Source organism: Poecile atricapillus, chromosome 2 (genome assembly GCF_030490865.1).
Source record: "Poecile atricapillus isolate bPoeAtr1 chromosome 2, bPoeAtr1.hap1, whole genome shotgun sequence".
Classification (NCBI taxonomy): Eukaryota; Metazoa; Chordata; class Aves; order Passeriformes; family Paridae; genus Poecile; species Poecile atricapillus.
The window spans coordinates 133590126-133605020 of record NC_081250.1 but is presented as its reverse complement, the minus strand read 5'-3'; the positions used below and the strand labels follow the sequence as shown (position 1 = coordinate 133605020).

The 14895-nt window shown below is 50.1% G+C and overlaps 1 protein-coding gene across 1 annotated transcript; it reads left to right on the top strand.

The window, feature by feature from the left end:
- The first annotated feature begins 7940 nt into the window (after window positions 1–7940).
- KLF10 (KLF transcription factor 10) lies at window positions 7941–13346 on the top strand. The gene is made up of 4 exons (XM_058832957.1): window positions 7941–8089; window positions 9661–9900; window positions 10001–10877; window positions 11798–13346. Exons 2-4 carry the CDS (start codon window positions 9670–9672, stop codon window positions 12055–12057), a joined length of 1368 nt encoding a protein of 455 aa, XP_058688940.1. The 5' UTR covers window positions 7941–8089; window positions 9661–9669; the 3' UTR covers window positions 12058–13346.
- The last annotated feature ends 1549 nt before the right edge of the window (window positions 13347–14895 follow it).

The window sequence follows — 14895 nt, the reverse complement described above, 5'->3', positions numbered from 1 at the left end:
AACATTCTCTGTTGTGTTTTCTGATATTTTCCAAGCTCTGTCTGCCAAAGAAGCAATGTCACTTTGCCACACTCTTCCAAAAGGTATTGCCTTTATTTATTATTATACCGAAAGGTATATGCCACACTCTCCAAAGGTATCCGTGTTGTTGTGAAATGACAAACTCCACGTGACACAGAAATGTTGCACTTTACTGGAGGTATCAACAAACCCACCAGCATTGCACAAGTGAAAAAAGACCACACAAGATACTAAACAAAAATAAATGCATGGTTACACCGTGAGAAGTGAAATAGAAAGCACTGAAGGAATCAACAGATCATTCCAATATTAATTCCTGATTGTCACTGGATTCCCAGGATTTCTTGGGTCAAAGCACTGAGTATGAGACTTGGCTGGTTTGAGCTGACCAGACACCTGTTTTGGTTGACCTTCCAAAAAGACAGATGGAAGCAGGGCTGCAGCTGTACAAGACCAACCGTTCTGTACAGTGTCCTCAGAAGAAACACAGCCACAGGACCCAAGGAAAGTTCTAGTTGGCATACAACCTAATCCTGCACTGAAACAGCTGAGTATAAAACCTCTCACAATGTTTACTATGTATTGAAGTGATCATTTACTTACCTGGGCTCTTTCTGTGCTACAGAAAAAATTAAAACGGCTAAAATGGCCATTTTAATCTATCCTAAAGTCTTATGTGGAACATGTACTCATCAGAAGTAAAAAATACCCCTTGATGTCCTGTCATGAGAAGTGGAAAATGTCTCTTGCATATTTGTAGGTAGAAATCAAAGAGTTTAGGATAAAGGAACAACTTAAAACACCTTCTTAATTCTGCATGCCAAGGCCAAGATAAGCCACAGATAACAAAGCTGCTTTTCTTAAGAGAAGGGTGAAATTCAGGAAGCTGTAGTTTCACCTGACTTAGCCTCAGCCCCTAGACCAGTTACAAAGCTGGCCAGTAAATTACCAGCTGCGTTCCCAATTCTCTTCTCTAATTTATTGTCCCAATCCCATGACAATTTAGCTTTTCAATCAGAAAAATGTGGTCCTATGTCCCTGAAAGTGTTCACAGCTGGGCTGGATGGGGCTTTGAGCAACCTGGTCTAGTGGAAGGTGTCCCTGCCCATGGCAAGGAAATTGGAACCAAATGATCTTTAAGGTCCTTTTCAACTCAAACCGTTCTATGACCTGCAGGATGGACAAGTGTTTTGTTTTTTTTTATAATTTAAAATTAAGATATAGTGTAATAGGCTTACATAAATAACCACCAAGTGCTTAACAGTCAAAATACTAAATACTTCCTAAAGAAACACCCTTTTCCTCCTGGGTGGCATAAAACCACATCCCCAGCTTCTCTGGGAAACTGAATGGAAAATATTTGTGAATTGACAGTCATCCTTTAGCTCCTTCCATTGCTACCAGAGAAGATCAACTTCACTGGAAACACCTCACTTGCAAAAAAAAAAAAAGCTTCTCTCACCTGACCTTTGGCTTCATTAGGGATGTTTGAGGTTTCCCCTGACCCCATGAAGCTGTCTCCTATGGCAGCAGTGCAAACATCAACACTGCTGACAGCCCCTGAAGCCTTCCACTGAGCAGGCACAGCAGGACTGGAACTGCAGTGACTCAGGCACAGCCACAAATGCCCCAGAGACAAAGGGCTACAAGCAATACTCTGTAAAATGCACGTACACAGAAACTGGGGTGAGTATCATATAGGGCTGGGGAGGAATATGGCACTGCCAGGCAAACAGGATTTGCTCCATCTGGCAATTAGACTGGTAAAAGAAAGTAAAACCCATAAACTGAAATCTTAATGACAAGTAAGTTCTGTTTTTCACTCGGTACTCCAATAAGCAATTGCAGAACCAGCATGAAGCAGATTTTTCTTAAGGTTAGGATATGTGAGGAAAATGGGGCATGAAGAAGAAGGAAAAAGGAGACGAAAAAAGCACGAAGCTGCCTTGTTGCTGACTGTATGCTCCCTGTCCCCAGTTATCTGATATATCATGCTTGGCAATTGCTGTCAGTAGCAGCAGAGATACTTTTCTAATTCAATAACTGAATGGGAGCAGTAGAAGGACAGGGTAAAAAGAACAGCCCCACACTGTACAACCATCTCATGCCCTGGACTTGTCTGCAGCCTCCAGCCCTCCTTCCTCCCCCTCCCCGTTCTTCATTTGCTCCCTTCCTTCCGTCCTTCCTCTCATGTTCCCCAGCTGCCATTTCAGAGCTGCCTTTCCCTGGCCACCCCCTCAGCCTCAGCTGCTTTCAGACACCCACTGCATCGCTCTGCATATGAAAATGAGCTGTCACATTTTCCAGCCTCTGAAGCAAGAGATTATTTTTGGGAGAGGTGGTTTTGACAGTTCTGCTCCGTAATTCAAAGGCAGAGCACAGGGCAGGGGGAGAAGAGAAGATACAGCAGATGAACACACATGCAGGGCTCCTGGCTGTGCATTTAGAAGGGTCCGGAGGTCTCTGGGGGGACACAAAGCTCCTGTGGACTGTGGGAGTCAAGGAACAGATACATGTCCTCACTTCCGAGGACTGCTCTTTCCTGAGCCAAGGCCAGCTGCTACCAACACAGCTACAGGACGTGCCACTGTCATGACAGTCGAGCCTGCTTGTGGAGGACAGGCACAGCAAACCCCCTCTCCAGCCTCTCACGGAGTTCTTCACCCCACCTGCATCCTGATCCCCCACACCACCAGGAAGTCTTACAGAGCCCATACTCCCTGCCAAACCCAGAACTCATCTGAAGATCTGGCCTAAAGGAGGGGAAGTCTAACAGGTTTTTGACCTACCAGCCCAAGCCCAGTCATTCTGGGTATTTTGACTGCACCTGGTCAGTGCACAACACAAAACTTGCAGGGCCCTGCATCTAGAGGCAGCTGCAGACAAGCATTGACATGGTGGGAACAAAGCCCAAGGGTGAGAGGAGACTCTCATGTGGGAGAATGAGCAGGAGGCTTCCTGAGGAACCAGACAAGCAGACTGAAGAGAGGAGTGGCTGCAGAGGGTTGCTCTGGAAATTAATGTTGAAACAAGCTGGTTTAAAGAAGCAAAGAAAGAGGGCAGTTGGGGAGGCAGGGCTGGAAACATCAGTGGCTGGAAGTGTCAGTGGAGGAGGAACACATTTAGGGAGGATCCAGAAATAGTGGAGGAAGCAGCAGGATCTGAATGGCCGTGAGTGATGCAGAGCAGGCTCTGGCAAGTGCTGGTTACTGGGAATGGCCACAGGGAGAGGCTTTCATGGAGCAAAAGCAGTACAGACATCATGGGAAGAAAGGTGCATTATGAGGCATTAAGACAAACTGTGCGTGCTGGGCACACGAGACTGGCAGCTGGGACAGGCAAGCCAAGAGGACCTGTGGAGAATCACTGCTGGAAGGGGTGCCAAGAGCAGCAAGGGTGATCCTGCAGCACCCACAGCAACAAAGAGCTGAAATGGCTTACTGGGAAGCCAAGAGAAGAATGGGCAAGGAGGCGAAGCAAGGACAGGGGAGAGAGAAGAGTGGGAAGAGAACAAAACAGAACAAGCCATCTGAAGCATGAGCTGCCTTTGCAAGTCAGCCCTTTATTTTCTCATAGTCACACCATAGCAGAGTTGAGAACTACCTGTCAGTGTTGGATCATAACTTACTTCATGTTACATAAACAAAGAGAGATATGGCCAAAACTCCAAAGTATTTACAACAGCTTTGTCCAGTGTTCCCTGAAAATCATCCTTATGACAAATCTAAAAGGTACATGATCAAGCTTAAACAATGCTATGCTAATTTCACCTTTCCATTTTATATGAAAATAATTGTATTCCCTCCAAAGAGCACTTTACTTACAGCAAATTACTGCAGAATCACCATAACCTCTTCCAACAGTCCAGCACATACCTTCAACATGTTGCCATAGCAAGCAAGCTAAAAATGGCGACAGTAGTTCACGTTGCAGATCTTCATGTTGGAAACTGGATTTTTAACACTGAAGTTCTTACTGTATCAGTAAAACGTTTGTATATATGCATTACATACAGGTAAGGGTGAAAAAGTGACAATTTTCTGGTTAATGTACAGGGAGTGAATTTATCATGTAGGCTGATGCAACTTTTACAGATTTCGTTTTAGCAGCAATATTATGTTTCAAATGAGATTCCAGAAAACCACTTACAATCACAAAAACTATGGCAGAACTTGCCATAAACAAAAACCACAGAATTTCACCAAGAACTATTGAGTATTTGTTCCACAACCTTTATTTCATTCAGGGCAGATGCACTTGTGAGCCAGGAGCTCATTCCCCAGCTGCATGTTGTGTGACAATAGCACCTTCTGGCAAAGGACAGCATGTTCTGGGAGCCAAGCAACCATTTTATCAACAATTTTTCCCCTGTTGATTTCAGTGTGAAACACACAATAAACATACTTTCTTCTGTTTCTCCACCCAGAGACTTGGGATCCAGTCGAGTAACTTGTAAACAACTGTTTGCTACTAGTAGTGAAAGGAGTTTGTATCATCCTGAAGTGAATTCTCTTTTGGGAATTCCCTCTAGATAAGGCAGTCAGGCCAATCCGTTTCTCTGCAGTGCCTGCAGGGATCTTATAAAATCTGTCAGAAAGTCAGGGAGATATCCAGGCTGCACAACAGAAACAGAAGATGGGAGATGCAGATTTTTCTCTAGTGGCAAGTTTTTCTACAGGTGCCAATTGTGCCAGCTGTAGGAGCAAGGAGAAAGGGATCCTACCACTGGCAGCCCGGTGCAAGGGGGCATAGTAGGACAGCACATCCCATCAGATGTGTCTGGGGTACCACTGTGAAGCCAAATAGCAGAGATTCCACCTGCACAATGTATCAGCTGAAATACTGGAATTAAAGCAATATTAAAAAAAGAGTGTCATCCTAGGAAAAAAAATTACCACTCTTTTGTCAATACATGTCTTTGAAATGATTAAGTATTATTTTAAATTACATACATCTATGGTCATGTTTTGCAATATCTATATCCTTTTTCTATCTTCAGGCTGAAGAAACTGCTCATTTCTTGCAGGTTGGTTTTCTCAGTTTGTTGGTTTTTTTTTGTTTTTGTTTTTTTTTCTCTCTTTCAAGCATAACTAAAGTCTCTGGAACTGGTGTTTCTTGTTTCCTTGCTTTCTGGCAAATTACAGGAACACATCAACTACTGCCAGACCCCTTCTGCCAATTGGAATTGGCTGACATGGGGAAGAACTAAACAGAAAGAAAGAATAGGACCATGACACCATTGAAAAGGGGAAGGACAGGAAGAATGACACAATCACAGAACAATTAGGTTTGAAAAGGCATCTGAGACTTTTGACTGAACACCATGCCAACTGGACCATGGCACTGAGTGCCACCTCCAGTCTTTCCTTAAACACCCCCAGGGATGATGACTCCACCACCTCCCTGGGCAGCCCATTATCAGTGCCTAATCACCCTTTATGCCAGGAAATTCCTGCCAATGTCCAACCTAAACTGCCCCTGAGGCAGCTTGAGGCTGTCTTCTCATCCTATTGCTTGTTGCCTGGGAAAAGAGCTCAACCCCCACCTGGCTACAGCCTTTCCTCAAGGAGTTGTAGAGAGTGATAAGGTCACCCCTGAACCTCCTTTGCTTCAGGCTAAACACGCCCAGCTCCCTCAGCTGCCCCTCACAAGACTGGTGCTCCAGACCCTACATCAGCTGAGCTGTCCTTCTGTGGACTATCTCCAGCACCTCCATGACCTTCTTGAATTGAGGGGCCATGAACTGGACACAGCACTCAAAGGTGTGGCCTCACCAGTGCTGAGTACCTGGGGAGGGTGACTGCCCTGGTCCTGCTGGCCACACTATTGTTGATACAGGGCAGGATGCCACTGGCCTTCTTGGCCACCTGGGCACACACTGGCTCATGTTCAGTGGCTGTTTACCAGCAGCCCCCAGGCCCTTTTCTTCTGAGCAGCTTTTCAGATACTCTACCCACAGCAGGTAGTGCCGCATGGGGTTTTGTGGACAAAATGTTGGACCCAGCAATTCTCCTTATTAAACCTCATACCACTGGCTTTGGGACATTGATTCTGCTTATCCAGATCCTCCTGCAAAGACTTCCTACACCACAGAAGACTGATACTTGCACCCAGCTTGGTGTCATCCACAAATTTATTAGATCCCCTCATCCATATCATCAATTAAGATATTAACCAGGAATGGGCCTAACAGTGATCCCTGGGGGACACCACTGGTGACTGGATACCAATTGGATTTAGCACCATTCACCACTACTCTGGCCCAGCCATCCAGCCAGTTTTCAATGCAGTGGAGAGTTTGCACCTCAAGCCACGGGCTGCCAGCTTTTCCAGGAGTATGCTGTGAGAGGTGGAGTCAGAAGCTTTCCTGAAGTCCAGGTAGACTACATCCACAACCTTCCCATCATCTACTAGGCAAATCACCTGGTCATAAAACGAGATCAGGTTGGTCAAGCAGGACGTGGCTTTCCTAAACCATCCTGGCTGGGACTGATCCCTTGGTTGTCTTGTATGTCTCATGTGATTGCACTCAAGATGATCTACTTCATAACCTTGCTGGGCACCGAGGTTAGGCTGACAGGCCTGTAGTTCTCTGGATCCACTTTCTGGCCCTTTCTGTGGATGGGTACCACATTAGCCAGCTCCCAGCCATGTGACACCTCCCTGGTTACCCAGAACTGATGATAAATGAGATAAATGATGAAGAGGGGCTTGGTGAGCTCTTCCACCAGCTCCCTCATCACCCTAGGATGATCCAGTCCCATAGACTTGTAAGCATCTAAGTGGCACAGCAGGTCACTGCTTCCTCCTGAATTACAGGGCATCCTGTAATTCTGCTCCTGTCCATGTCTACCAGCTCAGGACAATGGGCTCAGGAGGCCCATTGTACTGAGGATAACTGATCTTACTGTTGAAGACTGAGGCAAAGAAGGTGTTAGAAAAAGAAAAAATAAAAGGGAAAATGCTCTGATCAAATTACACTAGACTGCTTACGAGGACGGGAGATCTCTTAAGTGAGACTGAATAAGCAGGAGCAAAGAAACTGAACTATAATGAAGCCTCAATAGCATTTCTAGAGCCCAACACCAGTCACAGCTGCAGCCTGGCCTGGATACGGCTCCTCAGGTCCTGACATACACAGCCGCTTTCTGCTTTCATTACAACTTTTGACGGGAAAAAGAGCCCGCCCTAAACCCTGCGTGGGGCAGAACGGATCTCCCGGCTCTCGCCGTCCCGGCGCGCCGCAGCTTGCGGGGTAACGCGATTAGCAGCAACCCAGCTAAGCCGCAGCTGTTCCCGAGCCGGCCGGGCGGCAGCAGCCTGGGAGCGGGCGAGGCAGCCGCGGGCAGACACGGCCGAGCCCCGTGGGGCCGACCTGCCTGGGCTCTCTCGGACTGCGGTCTCCCTCGGATCTCCCGCCAACAGCAGCGCCCTGGGCAGACACGGACGGTGCCGGGCGCCCCGGTGCAGATTGGCGTGGTCCCGACGCGTGGCAGCGACCTCCCCCACTCCGAGGGTGCTGCCAGGACACGGCAGCGGGTCCCTGGGCGCGCCCAGCCACGGGGATGGGCCAGAAAGGCCCGAGGAGGTCGGAACGACCGCGCCGCTCTCTGTCTCTCCCCCCGCCCGCGGGTCCGCTTCACCTCAGCCCGGCAGGGAGCGGGGGCCGCGCCGGGGAGGCTGCTCCCTCCCCCGCCGCCGTGTGAGCTCATGCAGGAGGAAGCGCCGGGCCGCCCCCGCCGCTCCCACACGGATGCCGCGGAGGGAAGGGAAGGGCACGGCAGGGGGGGCGGGGGCGGCCGCCCTGACTCAGCCGCCGGCGGGGACACGCCGCGCTGACACTCCGGCCACGCCGCCGCGCGGCCGCCGATCACGCGCGGCCGCCCGGCGCCCATTGGCCGCCGCCCCACACACCTTTGTCGGCGATTGGCCGGCGGGCGGCAGGGGACCCCGCCCACCCCCCCGCGCGCGGGCCCGGGGGCGCCGCCGCCCGAGTGGGGAGCGGCGAACAAAAAGAGGAAAACCGGGAGAGCGGCGGCGGCACCTCGGGGCGGGCTCGGCTCCTCCGGTGAGCGACCCGGGCATCCCGGGGGTCGGGGCGGCTGGGACGGAGGGAGTCCCCGGGGGTGGTGCGGCACGGGGATCCCCGGGGCACGTACGGGGGCGACCCACGATACGGGGCACCGATAGGTGGATAGGGGGCACCGATAGGCGGGAGATCGGGCTGGGGCGGCGGCTGGAGGGGCTGAGTTGAGGTGGGGGACTGGACCCGCTGGGGTGGGCTGTAGGAGAGCTGCCCGCGTGGAGAGCTCTCCGCGGGGCAAGCCGGCGAGGAAAGCCGCGGGAGGGAGAGACAGAAGCCGCCGAGAACCTGTTGGCAACGCCGGTCCGGCGCCGCGCAGCCTCCAGTCGCCTGCGAGCCCGACCGAGTGCGGGCGCTGGCCTCGGCGGCTGCGTGTACCAGGTAGCAGCGGTGAGGGAGGAGGAGAAAGCCGGGGGGATCCCGGCGCCACGCGGGGTGGGCGGCGCGGCGGCAGAGAACCGGAGCGGTGCTGCGGGTAGAGCCGGCCGCCGCCCCCGTAACCCGCTTCCCGCAGGGTCGCCGCTTCGCTTCCCTTCCCCCGCGCCGGGAGGCGTCGGGTGTGGCGGCGCTGACCCCAGCCCGGCCCCCGCCCGCTGTGCCGGCTCCTCCCGCCCGGGCTCCTTCCCCCGCCCGCCCTCACAGCCGGCCGCCGCCGCGCGCCGGAGGCGGGGGCGCCGCGCAGGGAACTAGGGGAAAGGTCGGCGCGCGGCGGCGCCCGCTCACGCTTTGTTCAGGTGCCCCGCCCCGGGCCGCGCCCTGCTCGCTGCGGACCAATGGGCGCCCGGCGCGGCTCCGGGGGAACCAATAGGGAGGGGCGGGGGCGGTGCGCGCGGGGGCGGCCGGCGGGGTGCGCTGAGGTGAGGGTGGCGCGCGCCCAACAGCCGGGGGCGGGGCCCACGCCTGAGCCCCGCCCACAGCCCTGCGTGAGGGCCGGGCAGGGAATCCGCAGAGAGAGATGTGGGGAGTACATACGTCTGTATACCTGTGTATATGTATATAATATCTCGGTTCTCCAAGCAGGTGATTTCCCTTGAATGTACATGTGTGTGAGAGAGACCCTCTCGGTATTTTCTAGAACATTTTTTGTTGCTAATAGCTTTTGAAGAAAATGTGAATCAGCCCCAATGCGGTCCTTTCTCATGTGCCAAAATAAGCACAGTGCTGACGGCTGTGTGTGTGTCCAAAGCAAAAATAGAAGGAGGGTGGGATGGTGGAGGAAGTTTTGATTTACTTTTTTTGGGGGGGGGGGGGTGTGTGAAGATTTTTCTTAAATTCTCGGACACAGCTCTTGCAGTGTGGAATAACTTCAACATATCCAGAGTAGTTCTTCTGTCTCAAATAATGATATAATTTTCATCTGATTGCCAGATTTCCTCACTAATAACTTCAAAAAAGTATTACATAAATAAGAAAAAAGGCAGAAAAATACAGGTACATCAAGTGTATTTATCTTGCACAGGTTTCCCTGTTTGATTTTAGCAATGCCTTCTTACAAGCAGCTGCAAAATACTCAACATGAGGTTTAAAGTATCTTTTTTTTCCTCTAACCAAAACAGGAGTAAGAAATGGAGATAATGACTGAAAAACAGAGAGATAAGAGGTGCTTCTGGAACAATACACCTGAAAAAAGCGATTACGAGGCTGTAGAAGCCCTCATTTCTATGAGCTGCAACTGGAAATCAGACTTCAAGAAACATGCAGAAATGAGACCTATAACTCCTGCATCTGACATATCAGAAGAAAGTGATGAGGCTTTGCTTCCGGGAGCAGCGGACTTTAATGCGATACCAGCATTTGTAAGTTTTCCGGTTTGTGTGCATGTGCTTGTTTTTAACAATTAGTGTGGTGATGTCTTGTTAACATCCCCCCCTTACTGTGTCTCTCTCTCCTGCACAGTGCCTGACCCCTCCCTACAGCCCTTCCGACTTTGAGATGTCGCAGGTGATCCATCCACTCGCCAAGGCGCTGTCTGAGGCTGCCAAGCCTCCTCTGGCCACACCTCGGAGAGAAGCAGAGAGGTCTCCAGCAGCCAGGCCTCTGAAAGCTCAAGTGACAAGTGTTATCCGCCACACGGCTGATGCCCAGCTCTGTGACCACAAAACCTGCCCTGTGAGAACAGCCAGTGTGCTCAAATACCAGGACAGTGCTTTGAGGGAAACAAATGGGAAACAGAACGCCAAAGAAGAGCACTCGGTGTGCTCTGCCGTGGCACCGAGCGGAGCCAGTGCTGAGACCAGTGAACTGTCGCTGGCAGAAGGAAGAACTGCAGGACCAGCTGTTGGTCCCGTGCCCTTGACAAGGCCCTCGGTGAGCAAGGAGGAGTCTGTCCCTGAACCAGCAGAGCAGCCAGCGGCCGCAGCACCGCTGTCCCCAGCCCAAGGCAGCGGAGCCCCCCCAGTGCCAGTGATTTGCCAGATGGTCCCACTGCCCACAAACAACAATGTTGTGACAGCGGTGGTGCCCAATACCGCGCCAAGCCAGCAGCCGGCTCTCTGTCAGCCCATGGTCTTCATGGGCACCCAGGTTCCCAAAGGTGCTGTCATGTTTGTTGTGCCCCAGCCAGTTGTGCAGGGCACAAAGGCTCCCATTGTTAGTCCAAATGGCACGAGACTCTCTCCCATTGCCCCCGCTCCTGGCTTTGTACCTTCTACGGCAAAATCCACTCCTCAGACTGATTCTTCAAGAATAAGAAGTCACATTTGCGGCTACCCAGGATGTGGGAAAACGTACTTCAAGAGCTCCCATTTGAAGGCTCATGTCAGAACACACACAGGTTGGTTACTGCTGCTGCATGGTAAAATCTAATGTAGAAAACTCTGGTTGTATATATAGCTTGTTATAGTTGTAGCGATTACCGGATCTGTTCATGGAACAAATTGTGGGCCAGCAATGAAATACTTTTTTTTGCTGGCATGCATTATAGTGCTGCCTAATCTCTGACAGGAAGTCTCCCTGAGGGGAAGTTGACTCAGCAGTTTGTTTGTGCTGGACTCGCTTCGTGTCAGAAGGTGTTCAGTAATGCATCTGTGGAAGCAAGGCCTTGCCCAATGTGGAGAATGCTTTCCAGAGTTAAAGATGCATTTTTAGGCTTCTCCTCAGGAATGCCTTTGCCAGAAGTGGGTAAAACTTGGAGGTTGTTTTATGTGAGAATCCACTCCAAATTTCTATTCCTGCCTTGGTTATTCTAGAGTAACTTCTCCAGCCTTGGTCCTTAACTGCAGTAGCAGAAAGAGCTCCACGTATTTTCACACAGGCCCACAGTGCACTACTAGAGCTCGGTTACATAAAACATTGCAGGCTGTGCTTCAGAGGGGAGTTTTGGGCATACTGAGTCATCATTATCTGGAGTTTACACAGAGAAGAGTGTTAAAATCAGCTGTTTTGAGATGTGAAGAGCATTTCAAACAATTTGGTTTCAGAGAATTTTTAACCTTCAACCCTTTTAACCCTTTTAACCCTTTTAACCCCTACTACCTAGCCTTGGGGATAGTGAGTCTGCATGTTTAAATATTAGATAGAAACCATTTTCCACATTTTATGTGTATAATGCTTATATAGATTTTTGGCTCAGCTGCCAAAATAGAAACAATAGAAACTTTCCCGCCAATTAAGTCAAATCATGCCAGTTAAGGCAGTGGTGTTTATTGCTCAGTACTCACTGGGTTTTTCCCTTTGTAATTTCTTCCCTTCTAGGAGAAAAGCCATTCAGTTGCAGTTGGAAAGGCTGTGAGAGGAGGTTTGCACGCTCTGATGAACTGTCTCGCCACCGCAGAACGCACACCGGGGAGAAGAAGTTTGCCTGCCCGATGTGTGAGCGGCGGTTCATGCGGAGCGACCACCTCACGAAGCACGCGCGTCGCCACTTGTCGGCAAAGAAGTTACCGAACTGGCAAATGGAAGTGAGCAAGCTCAATGATGTTGCCGTGCCACCAACGCCTGCGACCGCCCAGTGAGAGGGCATGCTCTGGAGACGGTGGAATTAACTGTTATTGCTGGGATAGGCCGGCTGAAAAAAGGCTTTTTCTCCCGGTCTGTGGTTCTCCCGCATTGGCTGCTGACAGCAGTACAGGGGCAAAGGCAGCTGCACTTAGTCACAAAAGATGTTGCTGGGAGAACCAGTGGCTGACTGGAATAGCGGGTGTCTTTTGCACTGGTGAGGAGAGAAAGGAAGGGAAGGCTCTAGAGCAGAGCAGCCACATTGTGCCAGTTTTGAATTTTGCGAAACACTTTTGTATGCTCTAGATCCAGTCCCATGCAAGTGTTCCTGAGGGTTTGCTGCTCGTGCCTGAGACCAACTCCAATTTTAGCTGTCAGTTGTCCGTCTTCAGTAGGTGCAGACAAGCATAGCAGCAATGTACAGGCACAGGCTTGAAAGCCCAGAACCCACCTGCGTGAGATAATCTAAATCAGTTTTGCTACTTCTGCCACCTTTGCTTGTTAGGAATCTCTTCCTCCTAACCATTCTCCAGCCCCATTATAATCAATGATTTGGTGCCAGACTCCTGGAGATTTTAGGCACCTCCTCCTGCATGGGGTGGTTAACACACCCAGCTTTACACTGCTGTGTCCGGAGGGGCTTGGGATGGGCACGCGGGGGCACTGCATGGGCAGTCGAAGGCAGGAATGTTTCTGAATCCTTATTAGCTTTGTAATGTTTTCCCAGCTACTTTGGCAAGCTTTGTGATTGTTACAGCTGGTTATACCTGGGCATCGCATGATGCTTCTGCTTTTGTGTTGCTTACGGTTTCCTTTCCACCTTCTCACTGCGCTGGTCATGAGCAGATAATCGGGCACCTTGAAGATAAACTTGGTAACTGTAAACTACTCTGGTTGATTGAAGAAGAAAACCAAGACTCTTAGACTTCTTGATTGAGTTATTCTTTGAAAGGCGGTTGATGCTAAAATTGAAATGGATATATTATGTATTGTATTAAATTAGAAAGTTGTGATTCAAAAAGGAAAACAAGGCAACAAAGACACCGGCCTAGAATTTAAACCAGCTTTCGTGACAATGCATCAATTTTCATTATTTGTATTTTATCATATTATGTTGAGGACACATATCAGAAAGTGAATGGTTTGAAAATAGTGTATTAGATCTGCTTTTTGTGACTACTTTAAAGATTTGCACATTTCTTATGTTGTACTTTATACTTTGTTTACAATAAACCAATTTTCTGTAATATTGACCTCTTTTTTTTTTTTAATTCATAGTGGAACTTATCCCTTTGCAAGGAAAATAACCTCAAAATAAAATTGTCCTGACCAATGGAACACACTTATCTCTTAATTTTTTAATGTTTTTTAAGTACTATAAAGCCCACGGGAGTGGAATTTCAAGTCTGCACTTACTACTCTTACATCTCTATTTTAATTTGGTTTTGGATTTTTTGTCCCAGCTATTAATCCCCCTGCTTTTCTCCAGCACCCAAAGCTAATCATGCCTATGTGTGCTGTTGTGATGCCATGAAAAGTATTTCCTTTTTGTTGGTGATTGCACTGCCTTCCCCAGGAAGGCACCTGCTCATGTCCCGGCTATCGGGCAGAGGTGGTGGCTGCTGCCCCAGGTGGTGTCCAGGGCCAGTGGCCACGTGGTGCTGGCGCCAAGATGGGCTGGAGGTGGGCTCCAGGCTGGGGGTTTGCATGCTCTATTAAAGCTGTCACTGAAGGAGTCCCCTGCCAGGAGGAGAGCAGGGAACTGGGGCTCTCCCATCTCAGGGCAGAAGCTGGGCAGCCTGGCTTCTCTGTCTGCTGCGCCTGCGTGCCAGGGGTGGCCATTGGTGCTGCTTGTGTGAGCTCTTCTGCCTCCCACTCCGACTTCCCTGCCTGCAGGGATCCCCAGATTTCACAATGGCATGGATGCTGACTCACTGCCTTTCCCTGCTGTGGGTTTGGGGCAGAGGCACTCCTTACCTTACCCCGTGTGACACAGGGCCCTGAGTAGGGAGCACGTGAGTCATTGCCCTTCTTGTTCCAGGTGGGGTATGCCATCATAGCCCAGTGCAGAAGAGAGGCTTCTTCCCCAGCAATGTGAGTCCCATTCAATCATCTTGCTTCAAAGTATTTCTCATTTCATGGCCACGACATAAAATATTGTAACAGCTCTGGGTCTGAGACCTTTCCCCATCTGCAAGTAGCCCCTGGACTGGGAACAAGGCCCCCTTACCAGCTCTGCCTGGCACACTGATCCTTGAATGCCATTTAGTGCTGCAGCCCTGCAGAGGAAGAACATAAAGAGCGTTCCCCGTCAGTATCCTGCCCATGCAATGGCCCCGTCCCTCTCCTCAGCAGTGCATGTGGTGGGCTTTGAATCCCCTCTATCTCAGCATGGAGCTAAACTTAAATCTGATTTTCCAGTGAGCACTCTCATGCTGCCATGCAATAACAGAGGAAGAGAGTGGGTTTCCACGCCGTGACCATCTCAGCTGCTTGTGTTTTCTGAAGTAAAAGCAGCTGCTGGTGCTTTTTGCATAGCAACCCACTCTGGAGGCATGCACGGGCTGTGCCCTGGGATCACCCGCTGGCTGCACTGCTGGGAGGCTGCTGAGGGAAGCTTGTTCCTGGCATGCTGTGAGCTAAATAAAATACAGCTTCTCCCTCTAAATACAGAACTTAACAGCAAGAAGTGCGCTTCTGGCTGGTTCCAGCTGAAGACAGAGTCATAGTTGTGAATTTACCTCATACCATTTCTAAAGCTTAACCTTGAAAGCCAGCTGGAAATTACATCAGCTATTTTGGAGTTTAATCCAAGGCTAACCTGAAAAATGTAGTTGAAAGGGCATTATTAGACA